The 15,710-nt window shown below is 25.3% G+C and overlaps 1 protein-coding gene and 1 long non-coding RNA gene across 7 annotated transcripts; one reads left to right on the forward strand and one right to left on the reverse strand.

The window, feature by feature from the left end:
• Positions 1-3,499: 3,499 nt before the first annotated feature.
• On the reverse strand, positions 3,500-15,513 carry LOC126903340 (uncharacterized). Of its 5 annotated transcripts, XR_007703467.1 has the most exons (7): positions 15,296-15,513; positions 14,447-14,562; positions 13,738-14,360; positions 8,274-8,337; positions 6,840-7,037; positions 5,279-6,179; positions 3,500-4,015 (listed from the first exon to the last, which is right to left on the reverse strand). It is a non-coding gene; the product is annotated as an uncharacterized LOC126903340 (long non-coding RNA). The 5 variants fall into 5 exon arrangements; XR_007703468.1 differs by lacking the exons at positions 3,500-4,015; positions 5,279-6,179; positions 6,840-7,037; positions 8,274-8,337 and having other exon boundaries at positions 12,167-13,928; positions 14,024-14,360; XR_007703469.1 differs by lacking the exons at positions 3,500-4,015; positions 5,279-6,179; positions 6,840-7,037; positions 8,274-8,337 and adding an exon at positions 12,167-12,411 and having other exon boundaries at positions 12,498-14,360.
• Positions 7,057-12,129, forward strand: LOC126903338 (cytochrome P450 306a1-like). Of its 2 annotated transcripts, none has more exons than XM_050681487.1 (7): positions 7,057-7,809; positions 9,586-9,913; positions 9,978-10,123; positions 10,187-10,386; positions 10,461-10,758; positions 11,020-11,350; positions 11,428-12,129. In XM_050681487.1, exons 2-7 carry the CDS (start codon positions 9,598-9,600, stop codon positions 11,625-11,627), a joined length of 1,491 nt encoding a protein of 496 aa, XP_050537444.1. In that variant the 5' UTR covers positions 7,057-7,809; positions 9,586-9,597; the 3' UTR covers positions 11,628-12,129. The 2 variants fall into 2 exon arrangements, with proteins under 2 accessions (XP_050537444.1, XP_050537445.1); XM_050681488.1 differs by having other exon boundaries at positions 9,755-9,913.
• Positions 15,514-15,710: the final 197 nt, after the last annotated feature.

Here is a 15,710-nt window from a genome sequence, read left to right on the forward strand (position 1 = left end):
TAATAGTTGTTACTTGAACTTTGTTTATTACTTCTTTAAATTATTTTATCAACACAGAAGTTTTTATGATATATTTATTTAACTTTGATAGTTACTAATAGCTATATTTTGTTAATCACATAAGGGTGTTTCTATTGTTTCCATTGTTCATAACAATTTGTTTGTTTTCTTACGTAGTGAACGCTATGTATAGTATTATATATGAATACATTTTTCGTGTACCTAAGTTTAAATTTAATCAATAATGATCCGAAATTGATAAAGTAGTAATGTTTTTAATCGCCCAACAAAAAATAATATATTTTAAGATACTAAAGGCAAAATAAAAAATTTTAGAACATAATCAGAAACTGGCTAAATCTTTTTACTAAATAACAAATGAGATAAATTATAATAGCTACGTTTTGTTCGTTGAGAGAAAAATATAAAAATTTAATACTAAATTAATTTTATGAATAAATATAAGCATTTTTTTGGAAATAACAATGAAAACAGAAAATAACTAAATAAAAATATGGCTAAAAACAAGAAGTTAATCATTAACTGGAAGAATTTCTAATGATAAAAATCATTAAGTTAAAGTGAAAAACTTGAAGGTTCATTTTTGATTTTTCGTGGTAATAAACGTATTTTTTAACCTAATGATTACAGTACACGTAAATTGTTATATACACTAAAATGATAAAAGGTCAATTTTGAAAAAAATCAATGGTGGACATAATCTAGCTTAATAATTTAATTTTTTTTTAACTTTTCAATTTAACAAGTTAATTATTTTTCTAATAAAATTCTTAACTGAACTAATTTATCTTTCCATTAAAATAACTTAGCTTTTTTCATTTAATTAGTTAAAATAACAGTTAAGTTAAATTAAAAATTCCATAAAAAATGTATATCTTTATACGTTGCGTACGCGGTTTAATTAAAAAACAAATCGAATTTTTTCTTATCCCAAATATTATATAACAATAAATATAATTTTCTGAATTTTTTGAAAAATATATGCGATTTTAACTGATTTTTTTTTAATAATTAAAAAAAATGTTTGTTATCATTAATATTTTCTTCCTATTCGGTTAAAAATCGATTCTAAGCTTTCCCTTGCATCATTGACCAATAAAAATTGATTTTAAGAAATTTTAGCGGAAAATTAATTTTAAATCAAATAAAAATGTTTAAACTAATTAAGTCAAAATATATATTAACATTATTTTAACTTAGCCAGTTAAATTTATAATTTGGCAGCTTTTAACTGTTAATTTATCGACATTGTTCATACTTAACTTAATTTGAGTTAATTATTTTGATTAACTTGCCCATCCTTGAAAAAATGATTGCTTACGTCAAATATATCGCTAGCAATTGATGTAAAGAATAAGTAGAAAATTATTAACTGAAAATATTAGTATTAACTAAATTGTTAACATTTATAACATAAAAACTGTTTATAGTAATAAATATTCATTGAAAATTTATGACTGGAAAATAATCATCTATAATTTGATTTTTAGTTGCTTGATAATAAAAATATAGAAAGTTCTCTAAAATAGATTCAATTAAAAAAAATAGTTCTATGGCTTCTTAATGTTTCATTAATTATTCAAAGTCTAAAAATAATAATCCTCCAAAAAAAAAAAATTAATTTGAAAAATCAAGAATTGGTCTCAATTTGACAGACAAGTATAGATTTGATTACTTCTAAATATAACTCTAAAATGTTAAAAAAACTCGAGGACATAAAATTGGACAATTGGTTAATTTTTATTGGAAGTATTATTTATTGGGGTATATATCTAATTTTATTATGTTGAATTATCTAATTCTAAAATTATAATTGTGAGAGCAACCGATTTTTTACTTGTTGACCACCCGGGTACATTTTACAATGTGAAATATAATACAATCACGTTAAAAAGAATATTATCCTGAGAGATAATTATGATAATTTTATACCACTACATAATATGCAATCGTCAGTTATACTTATCATAGAAAACTCCTGCAAGGTATAAATTTATTTTAGCATATTATATGGAAAATAGTTAAGTATTCAAAAAACCGTAAGTCATTAACGATTAGCACGATTTAGGATGATCAGTAAAGTTTGAATGAGTATAGTTTGTATTTTAGTTATTTTATAGCCTTGGAAGTTGTGAATGAAATTAAACCAGTAGTAAGTAATATTTTACAATACTAACAAATAATTATTGGGATTACTATAACTTCATCTAGATAATATGATTGAGACAACTAAAACTGAAGGGATTAAAGTGATAAAAAAATTGGTTCTGTGATATTTTAAACTTTGGGAAATGCCATTTTTTCAATATAGTTTATGGAATCATAAATAACTTATAATTAAATAAGTAATAAGCTTAATTAATTAAATAGCTGTAATCTTTAATTCACCCAAAAAAATGCTCACATTGTCCAAAATTTCACCAATACATTTTCAAGATGCCAATTTTCAGGAGTTTTAAAACTTTTTATTTTTCAGTAATCATTGAATAAGTTACTCAAGCTCTAATTTTTTAAAGACTTATTTAAATATTATTTGTATTAGTGTATTTTACTAAATATGTATTGGAATAAAATCATCTTTAAATTATTTCATTAAATTTAAAATTTCATATTTTTACACGACAGTTATTTGAATATTATTTTAATAAAACTAATTATTAGACCGTGACATTTTGAAGAATATCCTGTTCTATGTATTTTATATGTATTGATAAAACAAATAAACAAATTAATCAACTCAAAATAACTTGATTTTTTAGGCTTCAAAAATTTAAATTTTAAATGAACTGATCCATAAAATCTTCACAAACGTGATTTATAATTTATCGAACATAAATCTACATTATATTATTAACCTATGTACTTAATTGAACATTGACTTTTTATTTTGCTCAAATAATTAATTACTGAATTGAGATAGCTTGTAAAGATACTATTTTATCGTCATTTAGACTGAAATTTGAAAAATATATATAAATAATGGAAGTTATGCAACATTATAAAATCAAACTAATATTTAGTTGAAAAAAATATAAATTAGGAACACGTTAACAAACAGCAGCTCTTATTAAAATGTCTTAATATGTCACTTTTAGTAAAATAAAATTTATTTGTAAGACTAATTAATAAGACTATGCATTTTAATATATCAACTCGCAATATTCTAGTTGTGCGTCGACCACAAGACATCTTTGTATGAAGCCTCTTCTTTAAATTTTTTGTGAGAATATAGTTTTATTCATTTTGGATCCCGTCATTTAAAAAATAATTATATAAAATTTTAATAATAATAGAAAAATATATAATACTCATATAAATACATATAATATATTATCTTAATGTATATTGTTATAGATGATTTAGTATTTTAGTAACAATAGAATATAAATGATTCAAAAAAATCGTTAAATATAATTTTAAAAAATTACGTATTTTCTTTTAAAATAACTTATTATATTGAACATTTTTTAAACCAAGTATAATTTTTCTATTTAATATTTTTCAAAAATAAGTTAAGTAATAACTGCAACAAGTCGAATGAATTATGAACTCAATATTTAGGAAAATTATATTATGGTTACAGGAAATATTTATTTTGCTCCTATGAAAAGTTAATAAAAATAAGATAGACATTGTTTTAAAATAAACGAAATAGCTTAAGCAATATTTCTTCTTAACAGCTTAGCGGACCATGTAGATCCATTGCTGCCACTACTATTTCATTCATTCGCTCCTCTATTTGCACTTTTTCATTGATCATTTTGAAATCTTTTTTTACTGTGTCCTACCGTGATGTTCGTGGTCATCCTAACGGTCTTATCCCCACAATTCTTCCTTCTGTAACTCAATTTATAGTTCTCCTATGTACCCTTTAAACATGCCCAGTCCATTCTTTACTCTTGAGTCTGCAATACGATAGTATAGTTGGTGTTCCGTACATATTTTGTTAGTTATTATTTCTTTCGTATGTTCTCGTTTCCAGGGAATTTAAACTCTGTCAAATAATATTAATAAAATAATAAATTAACTTTATTTATTTGATTTTTTCAATTATTCCAACAAAAACGCGATTAACTTTATATTAATTTAATGAAACATCATTGAACTAAATAAAAATTAATTTAAGGGTTGTGGCATATGTATTTTTTGAGCTGTGGATGAACACTTCATGATATTTAAGTATCATATATATACAGAGTGGAACAGGTTTAACTGACAACTTATACAACTTATGATCTACATTAAATTTTATACTTTTTTTTAAATCAATTTTTACAATATAGGACTATATTTAAAATGTATTTTATTTTACATAATTACAAAAAACAATTTTTTTTAAGATTTAAAGGTAGCCATTTTATAGATGATGATAATAATAATAATAATGAATATGCACATTTTCTAACATGATGAAATTGATATTTTTGCCAGAAAATAACGTAAAAAGATAATGTTTACTTACATATGATGCCATAGATTCCACAGAAAAATCGTAAAAAATTTTAAATTTAACAAATTTCAAAATACTGTAGAAACGTAACTACTGAATTAAAATGAGAAATTTTAATATAAAAAATTTCTTTTTTAAACTTTTTGTAAAATGGCTAACTTCAAATCTCAAAAAAAAAAAATGTTTTTTATAGTTGAAAGATATAACATAAAACGTATTTTAAATATACTCCAATATTGTAAAAGTTGGTTAAAAAATAGTATAAAATGTTGTGTAGATCATAAGTTATATGAGTTTTCAGTTAGATCTGTTCTACCTGTGTATATATATTTTATCATTCAATAAATGTTCATATATCAGTTTACATATGTTTAAGAATTTTTTTTATATATGGAAAATTTCAAGCTGAGTTGAACTAGAAAACTTATTCGGAGTTGGAAAACACACAAACCGAGTCATTAGAGTAGTGTTAGCTGTGTTAAACCTAACAATTAAATTAAATTGACTTTTATCTTTCAGTACTCATAAAATGCTACCCATTTCTCGTTCTAATTAATTTTGTTAAAAATAATGTGGTGACAAATGTACAAACTATTTTTAAATCTATCTAAAATTTCCCCCTTTTTATTATTGACCAATCAGTCTATCGGGAAAATTCCAGAACTCCATGTAGGCTAATCTGGCCTAAGTTCTTAGACTTATAAATAATATTGAACTATAAACAAGTTTCAAATTATTTAATAATTAATTTATAGAAAGTTATCTATATACGCAATTTTATGATAACAAAAACATTAAAAAGCTCACTATTATTACAATGTAACTTTTTAGTGAAAAAAATGAAATCATCTGTTACTTATTTCTATTTATTTGAATCTATAATGAGTTTAATTGCATAAGTTTCACCGCAACAAATTTCTATGAATGTATCTTGACAGCAAACCCGACTGCTATAAATTGTGAGAAGCCTTAAAATATAATAAAAAAAATTAACCGTAAATGCAACTTATAACGTAACAATTATCCTAGGTTAAGTTTTCATGAATTACGTCGAGACAAAATATTTGTAAAAATAAATATCGCGTTTGACCTTGTCTTAATATTCATGCTTTACAATTTAGTCTCCCGATAATATGCTAATTTTCATTTCAAGGTTATTAGTTAAGTTTTGATGTAGTAAATCAATTTTTAATCATAACTTATCATTTCAGATAGCCATATCATAAATCAATTGTCGGTAAGTTGATAAAAAGATACCTCCTAAAAACACTCAGGTACTGTAGTATTTATTATGAAAATTTTGCACTACAACATTTATATAAATTAATTAAGAATCACGAGTATTATGCCATATTTTTCTCTAAATTATTTTAATTCAAAAAAGTGTGTTTTATGTATTCATGATTTAAACAAAGGGATTTTTATTTGTAAGACATGTAACCGAATTGACGACATATGATATTTGATTTCACTTGGGTTGCAATAATTTGCGATTTTTTAATTTTTATAGAGTTATCATGGCACAAATCCAACGTTAATTGCACATGATCATGCACGATTATCTTCAATTTCGACTAATGACTGCACTCAGGATTTGCCATAACGATTTTGAGGGCGATCCTCACACTCTAAAGGTTTTGTTTTGAGTTCTTATAACATTTTCCATAATTTATTTCAAACAAATTGTCGGTGCTTCTCTCGCGTGACTCTATTTTAGATATAAAACACATTCAACAGTTTTAGTTAAATATATTGATTGATTATTAAAAAAAAAAAAAAAAAGGCCAATAATGAACTCCTCCCGTGGTTTTAATTTAAAGTCTCGACGAATAGGTTGGATACTTGAAGTGCAATCATAATAAGGGTACTGTATCAATAAGGTCTATGTGTGTTATAGAATCTAAATTATCTCTACCTGAGCAGTGTATTACCCTCAAAGGAAAAAAACAATTTCGAAATGATTCATTTGTATGAGAATTCCTTTCATACAAGTCGGGTAAATATTTTGTCTCTTTGGGCTCGTGAGAACAATCAAAATTCCATACCGTCTATTCACCCGGGTAAGTTTGAAACGTGTTTGCACCCGATTTCTTGGAATTGCGGGCCCTTCGAACATAGAAGACTTGTTTACATCAATGAAAGTGAAACCGGATCTGCCTTATAGCAGACGAGACTACTCGCAGACGACCTTACCGCGAGCCTCACTATTATTTTTTCAAGGTTTTTTCAGTGCTCATAGCGTTCATTCCCATTAAAACGGTTTTAGTTTTTATAATAGGCGCGCTTGAATTAGTTCATACATTTCTACACATTTACACAGATATACAAAGTATTTACGTGTTAATACTGTATTTTTAGTCATACGAACATTGTTGTCATATGCATAAGACATCTATTTAAAACGCAGCTCAAGTCTTCATTATGTTGATTGTTATTTTGATTCAATAATTATATTAAACTTATAACATTCCAACATCAAATATGAAATAATTGTCTTATAAGTTAAGCATAATTTCATTGCATACAAGTATTAAGGGTGATTTTATTTTATCATAATCCTGTAAACCTAAAAAAGAACATTATGTAGAATACGTAGAAGTATAACACAGCACGAATTATGTAATTCTAGAAACGTTAATTTTTATATTTATTTTATGAAAAATATATTTGCAACTATAATATAGGCTCGATTTCAAATTTCGAGGCTAACTACTTGTTTAACAAACTGGACGATTTCAATAAATTCATCTGCGTAAGCTATTTTTTTTTTTTTTTTGTGATATGTCTTCTTGAAGTATTATATAGTGTCATACACGACTAACTCTCCACGTACGAAGCCTTGATGTGTGTGCATTTATTATTCAAATTTGCTGTTGATCATTCAGATCAATGTTCTATAAACCTTGGACAATTTCATTCACCTTTATTGCTCAATAATACTCAATTTTTTAATTATAAATTTATTTCCTGATAGCAGTTAAAATTTTGTTGTCATTATTGAATGTTTAAGTACAATTAACAGGTCAATAAATTTATCAACGTTTTTCATGGTTCTTTTTTTTCCATGATTTAACATATTTTAAAGAAATCATTCTTGACTATACAGTTTATATTCAGTTCAATAAAAAAAAAAACTTGTGTATTATATCACCGACCGTCTGAAATATTGATATTTTAGTCGCATATATTGACAACAATGATTTTAAAAAATTGTACAGCACAACACAATAATAAATTCTAATAAATACGGTTAGGCATACAGTATGTTTCAAAGAAGTCACGTGGAAGGTTCGTTTCGGTTCACTTCGTTCTACAAATATTGATCATTGTGCCTTAAAGTAATGTATACTCAAAATCAATTAACACACTGAAATTCTATTTATTTCGAGAGTTATTAATATATTGGGTTTTTACATTTATAAATAGTAAAATTATTTATTGATAAGTTATAAAAATAATTGTAAGTAGCCTTTAAGTATTAATCTTTACGATTATAATCTACCTAATATTGCTTTTCTACGACCCGTAATATCTATACTTTAATGCTATTAGATCTATTTAATTTAAACAAAAATGTCAAACCAACTATTGGAACTAATGCCGTCTCAATAACCAATGTTAAAAATTATTACTTAATAATTATAAATGAGGTTAATCGCGGTAAGAACTGTAAAAGATGCACTGTCTACGAGTTAATTTTGATTTGTGACTTGTAATTATCGAACATCTCCCTTCAAATTTAAGTATTGATTAAGTTATGATCATAATTAAATGTTTTTAAATATAAATCATACTCACGTACTTTCGAGTAAACTACTATCGATTGATTCTGAGGTCAACGACAAAATCACCAATAAAAAACAAAGCTGCAACAGAGATTACTTTTATATAAACGCAGCATTTAAAAATTCATAAGATTTTAATTAAAAGTAAAATTAAAATCTTTGAAAACTAAAAACGATTATTAAAATGAATAAGACAATTTTTATTTAGTATAGAACAACATATTTTTAGTTCTATTTGTTCTGTCACATCTTTTTAATAGTAAAATTATAAATAAAAACGTATGGATTATTAATATCAATTTCAATATTTCAAATTATTAGTATCAAATATAAACAATAAATCAATAATAAAATAATGAATGGACTACATTAAGTCAAGTAAACATTCGGACACCGTCTAAAAAAAATAATTTGCCCCTCGAACTGTTAGCGTATTATAGACCTCTAAGTATGGTCAACACTCTTAAAAAAATGCTTCAACGAATGATTAAATTATACTTAAATATCTGTAAGACGATGACGATTCAAATAACAAATTATTTTTTTAGAAGATGTCCGAATAATTACTAGATTAACTGTATATTATCTTATTGGCGTAGATTAAGAAACATTTTTTAGGTACAAAAAATGCTAACAACTGTTCCATCCTGTTTCTATATAAATCATCTAAGAAATAATTTTTTTGAAAATGTTATTTAATTAAAATTTCTTGAGTCGTAACATATAAAAACGAAAACGTATTTAATAAATGGTCATTATCTGAAATTTTGAGTATAAATAATAAATATAAAACAAATTGACTATGGTCAGCAAACAAAAAAAACATACCTACTCTCGACACCATGATTTTGCTCTCGGTTAGACCGTTATATATTTTTTTAATTATTTGAGACTTATAGTTACCAAACTAAATTTATACATTGAATGCAGACATGCCACATTAATATATTTTTTCCCTCGTGTTGAATCGACGCTAACTCCTCATAGTTAGTGTTACATTTAAAATAAATGATCAGTAATTAGCATTCATAACACCACAATGATTTGAAGGAATATTAAAACTAGGAGTAATTACTTTTATATTTTTTTTTACAATTGTAAAGTTGAATTAACACTTGACAACGTCAACTAGAATAATGATTGAATTTAAAAAGGGTAAGTGACCCAATTCTTGTTTTTTTTTTTTTACTAAGAATTGTTTAAACTGTAATTTTATAAAAATTTAAAAAGTTATCTTCATTATGAATAATTCTCAGCATTTCTATTGACCTATCAATAAGCACACGTTTTATTATAATCAATATGTAGCTAAATAAATATATGTTTTAGGAGACAATTACGATGATATGGTTTTCATCAGTAATTTTAGCAAGTATACTAATTTTTATCATCTATTTATGGTTGTCTAAAAGTATTAGATTGCCGGGCCCATGGGGATTACCGATATTGGGCTATTTACCATGGTTAAATCCATCCAAACCATATAAAACGTTTGCAGAGTTATCACATAAGTATGGACCAGTGTACAGTATACAAATGGGAAAACATTTAGCTGTAGTATTAACTGACCCATTGATTGTAAGGTCAGCATTAGCAAAAAATGAACTATCGGACAGAAGTAATTTTGAATTTATTGATGAAATTATGCAACAACACGGTAACTAACAAAAATTCAAAAATTTTTTTTTGCATTTTCAATTATTGTTAACATTTTAATACAGGTATTATATTTTCAAACGGAGAACTTTGGAAAGAACAACGAAAATTTGTTATCAATTGGTTAAAAACTATTGGTATGAAAAAGGTTGGAGAAAAAAAAAATAATTTACAAAAGATGATTATTGACACTGTCAAATCAGTTATTTCTGTATGACATCAATCATTAAATAATAAATAATTTAACTTTAATTTACTTAATTTGATTTTACAGGAAATGCGAAAATCTAATGATAAACCATTAAGCGTTAAAAACTTATTGTTATTATATTTGGGTGACTTTATGAACTTAATAGTACTGGGAAAAAGTTGGCCAGTAAAACATCCTACGTGGACTTATTTGCGTGACTTAGCAACTGATGGTTCTAAAAAATTTGCTATTGCCAGTCCATTAAGTGTATTGCCTTTTCTTCGGTTAGACAATTGTAAAATTACCCAATTTTTAATAAATAATTAAAAAATAATTGTTTTGTCACTTGATATAATAGGATAATACCAAAGTACAAAGATGCCGCCGCGGATGTGTTAGAGGGCTCACGAGCTACTCATAATATATACCAACAGTTAATGAATAAAAGAACTGACGACGATTTAGACAAATATGAAGATTTGATATCGGTATATTTGAAAAAAATCAAAGAAATGAAGAATTATGATCAGCAACACTATTTTTCAACTAAACAATGTACATTCCTATCAGCTGATATTTTTGGAGCAGGAGTTGAAACCACAAGTGATACTTTACAATGGTTTCTCCTTTACATGGCTCTTAATAAACAAATCCAAGTAAAACTATAAAACAAGACTTGATTAACCCTTAATAGTTGTGATAAATTTTCAATTGTAATTTTCTTTTTTAATCTTTCCTCTTTTAAGTAGAATGTGTTTTCAAATAATTCTGAAAAAAAGCTAACTTTTAATTTATAAATAATTTAACTTTTTATTTTTCAATTTATTATAAAATTTAATTATTTTCTACGCGTAATTTGAAATAATTCCTCCGCGGTTTGATCATAGCACCAATACATTTTTTTTTCTTTTATTTAGAACGAGCTACATAATCAGTTAACAACAGTTTCTAGAAACTGTGAAATAATTGATTTGGAAATGATAGATGATGTCCCTTATTTAAAAGCGTGTGTCTATGAATCGATGCGATTGCGACCAGCGGCTCCAGCCGGAATACCTCGTACTGTAAATAAAGAAGTAATTATTTCAGGATATCACATTCCAAAAGACACAATGATTATACCTCTGATATGGGGTATGCATCATAATGAGAAATATTGGCCAAATCCCTCCCTATATGACCCTTCAAGATTTATTGATAGTGATGGAAAAATTATAAATAATAAAGCGTTTATGCCATTCCAGGCAGGTGCGTAAAACTTATTTTTTTAAAAATAAAAAATATTTATAGTTATAGAAGTAATTTTGTGACTAACAATATTTCAGGTCAAAGGACCTGTGTCGGTAAAATATTAGCTTACTGGATAGTGTTTTTATTTGGTGCCAATATAATTCACAAATTTGAAGTATCTTTAGATAGTTCATTATCAGAAGATGAAATAGAAACTATTATGGATGGCGATTATGGAATAACTCTTGAGCCTGGATTGCATAAGCTTATATTTAAACCTCGACAGAATATATAAATGTATTATTACTTCCTAAAAATATTGACTACAATTTCTATTAGTAGAAATAACAATGGTCTATAAAATTTAGGTTTATTTCTATCGTTATAACTAAATTTTAACACTGATTTTAAATCTGGATTGGGATTAACTTAAATTATCGCCTTATTGATTGCACTTTCGTGATTTTGAATCTAACCAAAGTAAATTTCGGTTTTATATTTTGAATTCCCTTAAGGATTAGATTAAATTGAATAGATTAATTACACATTTTAATAAAAATCTCCAACATTTCAAGAATCAATATTCATAGTCATATGAAAAAAAGTTTCTCTCTTATTTTACTTTTTAATTATACATTTTCTATTAACAATTACCATAAAAAAATAAGTGAGGTCCATAGAAAAGTCCAGGTTTGAAAATAGTGTGAACATTTTATTATGATTTTTAATGAAAGTTCCTTAAGAACCAATTGTACAATTTTTAACAAATAATCTTAATAAAATTAATTTAAATTAAATTATTATTTATAACTAATCATAAAAACACATGGAATGTATTGGTAAATGAATCTGAAATCAAATTGCATAATAGAAATTTATTAGGTATATAAGCTTAAAAATTTAATGGATAATGTTAACTTTTTTTTTATAAATATATAAGAAAATATTAATTTTAATAGCTTTATTCACTTGGTATGCTATAATTTATAAAAAAGATGTATATAAACATACGTTTTGCATATATTTCGAAACACATTTGCGTCTGTAATATATATTACTAAATCGCATAAACTATAAATCTGTAAAATATATGATAAAAAATATTATGCGATACATAAATTTGTGATTCCAATCACTTCGCATAGCTTTAGTACCAGTGTTTTACCTGTCATGTAGTTAAGTAATGGAACATTTTTTTCAATATATATTCAAACACTGATGACGATGTTGTTTCGGCAATTTACTAATCGATTGTATGTTGTACTTTGCTGCAAACTATTTGGTTAGTGTATAGGTGTTCACTTATTTTTATTTATGCTTTTATAAAACGTTTTACTATCACAAATCAATATATTCTTAAATGAATATGAATATGATTTTACTTACCTATGTGATTTTCAACCGTTATCATCAGAGTACGTAATTTCTTGTAAATAAATATTTGAAATTACTTTGTATTTACGCAGTACAATATTACTTAAACAATTAGAGGATGAAGATAAAAATATAAGGCTTGCTGAAGGTATTTTAAAATAATATAAGGTGAAATGAGGTAAGTGTGTCTGCTGCATATTTACGTGATTATTCATTAAAAGAAATTTCATAAGAACGTTATGCTATTATCTTTTAACTGTTCAAATTTTTATGCTTGAAGCCTTCTTAAATTAAGAGTTATTAATTAAGTATCTACGTAGTCTGTTATCACTCGCTTGTAAAAATTTGTTACCGCTTGGGACATGGTTAAATATTGAATTTTTAATGTGATTGATTTCAAATAAACGTTTAACTTTCCTACTATCTTCTATATTTAACATTTAACAATTAAACATTTTAACAATAATTTATTTCAATGCGATTTCACATTTGCCCCAGTACATTTGTGTGCTGACACATGTGTGGGCATATTACTGGGGTAAGTGTCTCACACTATTAAAAGTTCGCTTGTATAGATCTTATTAATTAAGAATATTATAACTTGGATTATTTAAGAACTCTAATCACATAACCATTAAAAATAGTCAATAAATCAATTAAACATGAAACTTGAATAAATGACATTGACGTTAAACAAAATCCACAACTCTAATTTATTTTATATTTGTGTCAAATAATTTATATCATCGTTTATAATAGGCTCACTTATTTAAATAATTAAAAAATATTTAATAATATTGTTTAATCTACAGACTTATCTGTAACTTGTCCCTTTATTAGGTCAACTATGACCCTCATTTCTTTTTACTAAAGTAAGCACTGTTAAATTAAATTTAAATTTATTTGAAGTTTTTAGTATTGATGCAGGTACTTTGATCATTTTTAAGTTATTTATGATAATTATTTAACAAAGGAATAGTACACAAATAATTTTATGACCATTTAAGTAACAAAAAAGTGTACATACTCACCTTACCTTATGTAATGATAAAAATCTTTAGGATCAAATGTTTATTTATAAATAACTTTAGCCACCCTCCTGTGTTTGTAGAAGGTCGTCGAACCCATTTTTATCGACACGTGACTTCTGGCCCTTTTTTATTTCTCCCATGGCATCTTCAAGTATCTTACCCGTTACTGCCACTTTAATCATGTGTTAATACTAAAAGAAACCATTCATTAACTTTTTTTTTAATTAATTTACTTTTTTAAACCTTTATATAGTACTGCGCATTATCATTTAAAATAATATATTACTTTATAAACTATAAAATAAATAAAGAAATGAACATTTCCAGACAACGATAACATGATAACCCATATAACTGATCAGACCGGTCATGGATCCATTGAATGAATGCGTTACTCAGAGTACACCAAAAAACCATGTTAGTGGTCAGACAAATTGTTTTCCCGCCAAAATAATCCGTCATAATCGCTATCTTACTACTTGCATTATTGTAAAGGATACTTGGTATCTACGTTGTATTTTACACAACATTTAAAATATATTGTAGTTCATGATGAAGACTGAAGGCGAATAAACTAAAGTTTGAAATTAACTATATCATATCCTAAATTTCGTGTAAAAAATCTATAAATTGAAAATATTTTTAAATTTATAAATTGAACACCTAACCTTAGGGTAAAATGTTAAGTGATGAGAGGAGAAACACCTACCATATCTCAACATTAACTATTTCAATAGTCATAATATAGTCCATTTTTGTCACATTTTTGAGTATAGACTCTTTTATTGGTTTTTCCGATAAGCAATATTTGAAAATCTTACGGCTCTGAAAAAATAAATAAATTGAAAATCCCAGCATTTTGTAAATCATTTTGGGAAAAATCAATTCAATGATCTTTTAATTTTTAAATCTTGTCAGTTTTACCATCAAGTATATAACTAACCAACATAATTGATTGCATGATTGGTAATTATTTATCATTTATGTGATTAGATTTAAACATATAAATGATAAAAAAATTATTAAAATAAGTAGCATATCAGATTGTAATCTTTTTTTAAAAATTTTAATTATAGTGAAAACTAAAAAAGTAGTACAAAGATTACATAAACTTTATTTAACTTTGATGATTATTTAAAACTTAACAAAAAATTGTAACCATATACTTATACGTCGTTAGTGTAGCTTTGGATATTTTATCACACCTCTTGTCACTACATCTAAACCTAAATTAAATTAATAAATGGGTTATCACAGCTCATAATAGTTGTTGTGTGATAGTCGATTATAAAACAACATAGTATCTACTATGATTTATTTCTTAATCAAATCCAAGTTATTGAGTCATAGTGTGTTGTAATTGCCGAGAGAATCATTACATGAGCCAATGCATAAGGGAGATTTAATAGATTTGTTCATGTTTTTAAAGCAATATCATTAAAAATGTTCATAATGTATCTCGGATTTATACGAAATATAATTAATGTTTATAAATGAGTTTTTTTGTTTTATTTTAGTTCATTAAAAAATGTTTCTTAATCGATGCAAAAAAACTTACCAAATAAACTTGAGTTTCTTTACGATATTGATACATTATTAAAATCGCTTAATTCGAAAACAAAATTGCATTAATTGATTAATAACAAGTAATATAAATTAATTATGCAGTTATTACAAACATTTTAAGCTGTTTACATATAAAAGATTTTGTTGCAAGAAAACTAAGATGGATTCTTAGTCAAAAATGATTCATTTTTTGTAAAAATTTTAATAAAGAATCTTATTTATCTCAAAACTTTATAGTAAAAGAATCTAAAGTTAAACAAAAACAAAATTAATGACCAGTAGTTGTTTTTACACGTTTGATAAAATATCAGTGATCAATTAGGATAAGAATTTACAACACACTCTTATTTAGTTACTATATTTTTCATGTTAGTGTAATGTTTTCTTTATCTACTATCATAAGGTAT

This window comes from Daktulosphaira vitifoliae, unplaced genomic scaffold (genome assembly GCF_025091365.1).
Source record: "Daktulosphaira vitifoliae isolate Bord-2020 unplaced genomic scaffold, ASM2509136v1 Scaffold_3, whole genome shotgun sequence".
NCBI classification, from domain to species: domain Eukaryota; kingdom Metazoa; phylum Arthropoda; class Insecta; order Hemiptera; family Phylloxeridae; genus Daktulosphaira; species Daktulosphaira vitifoliae.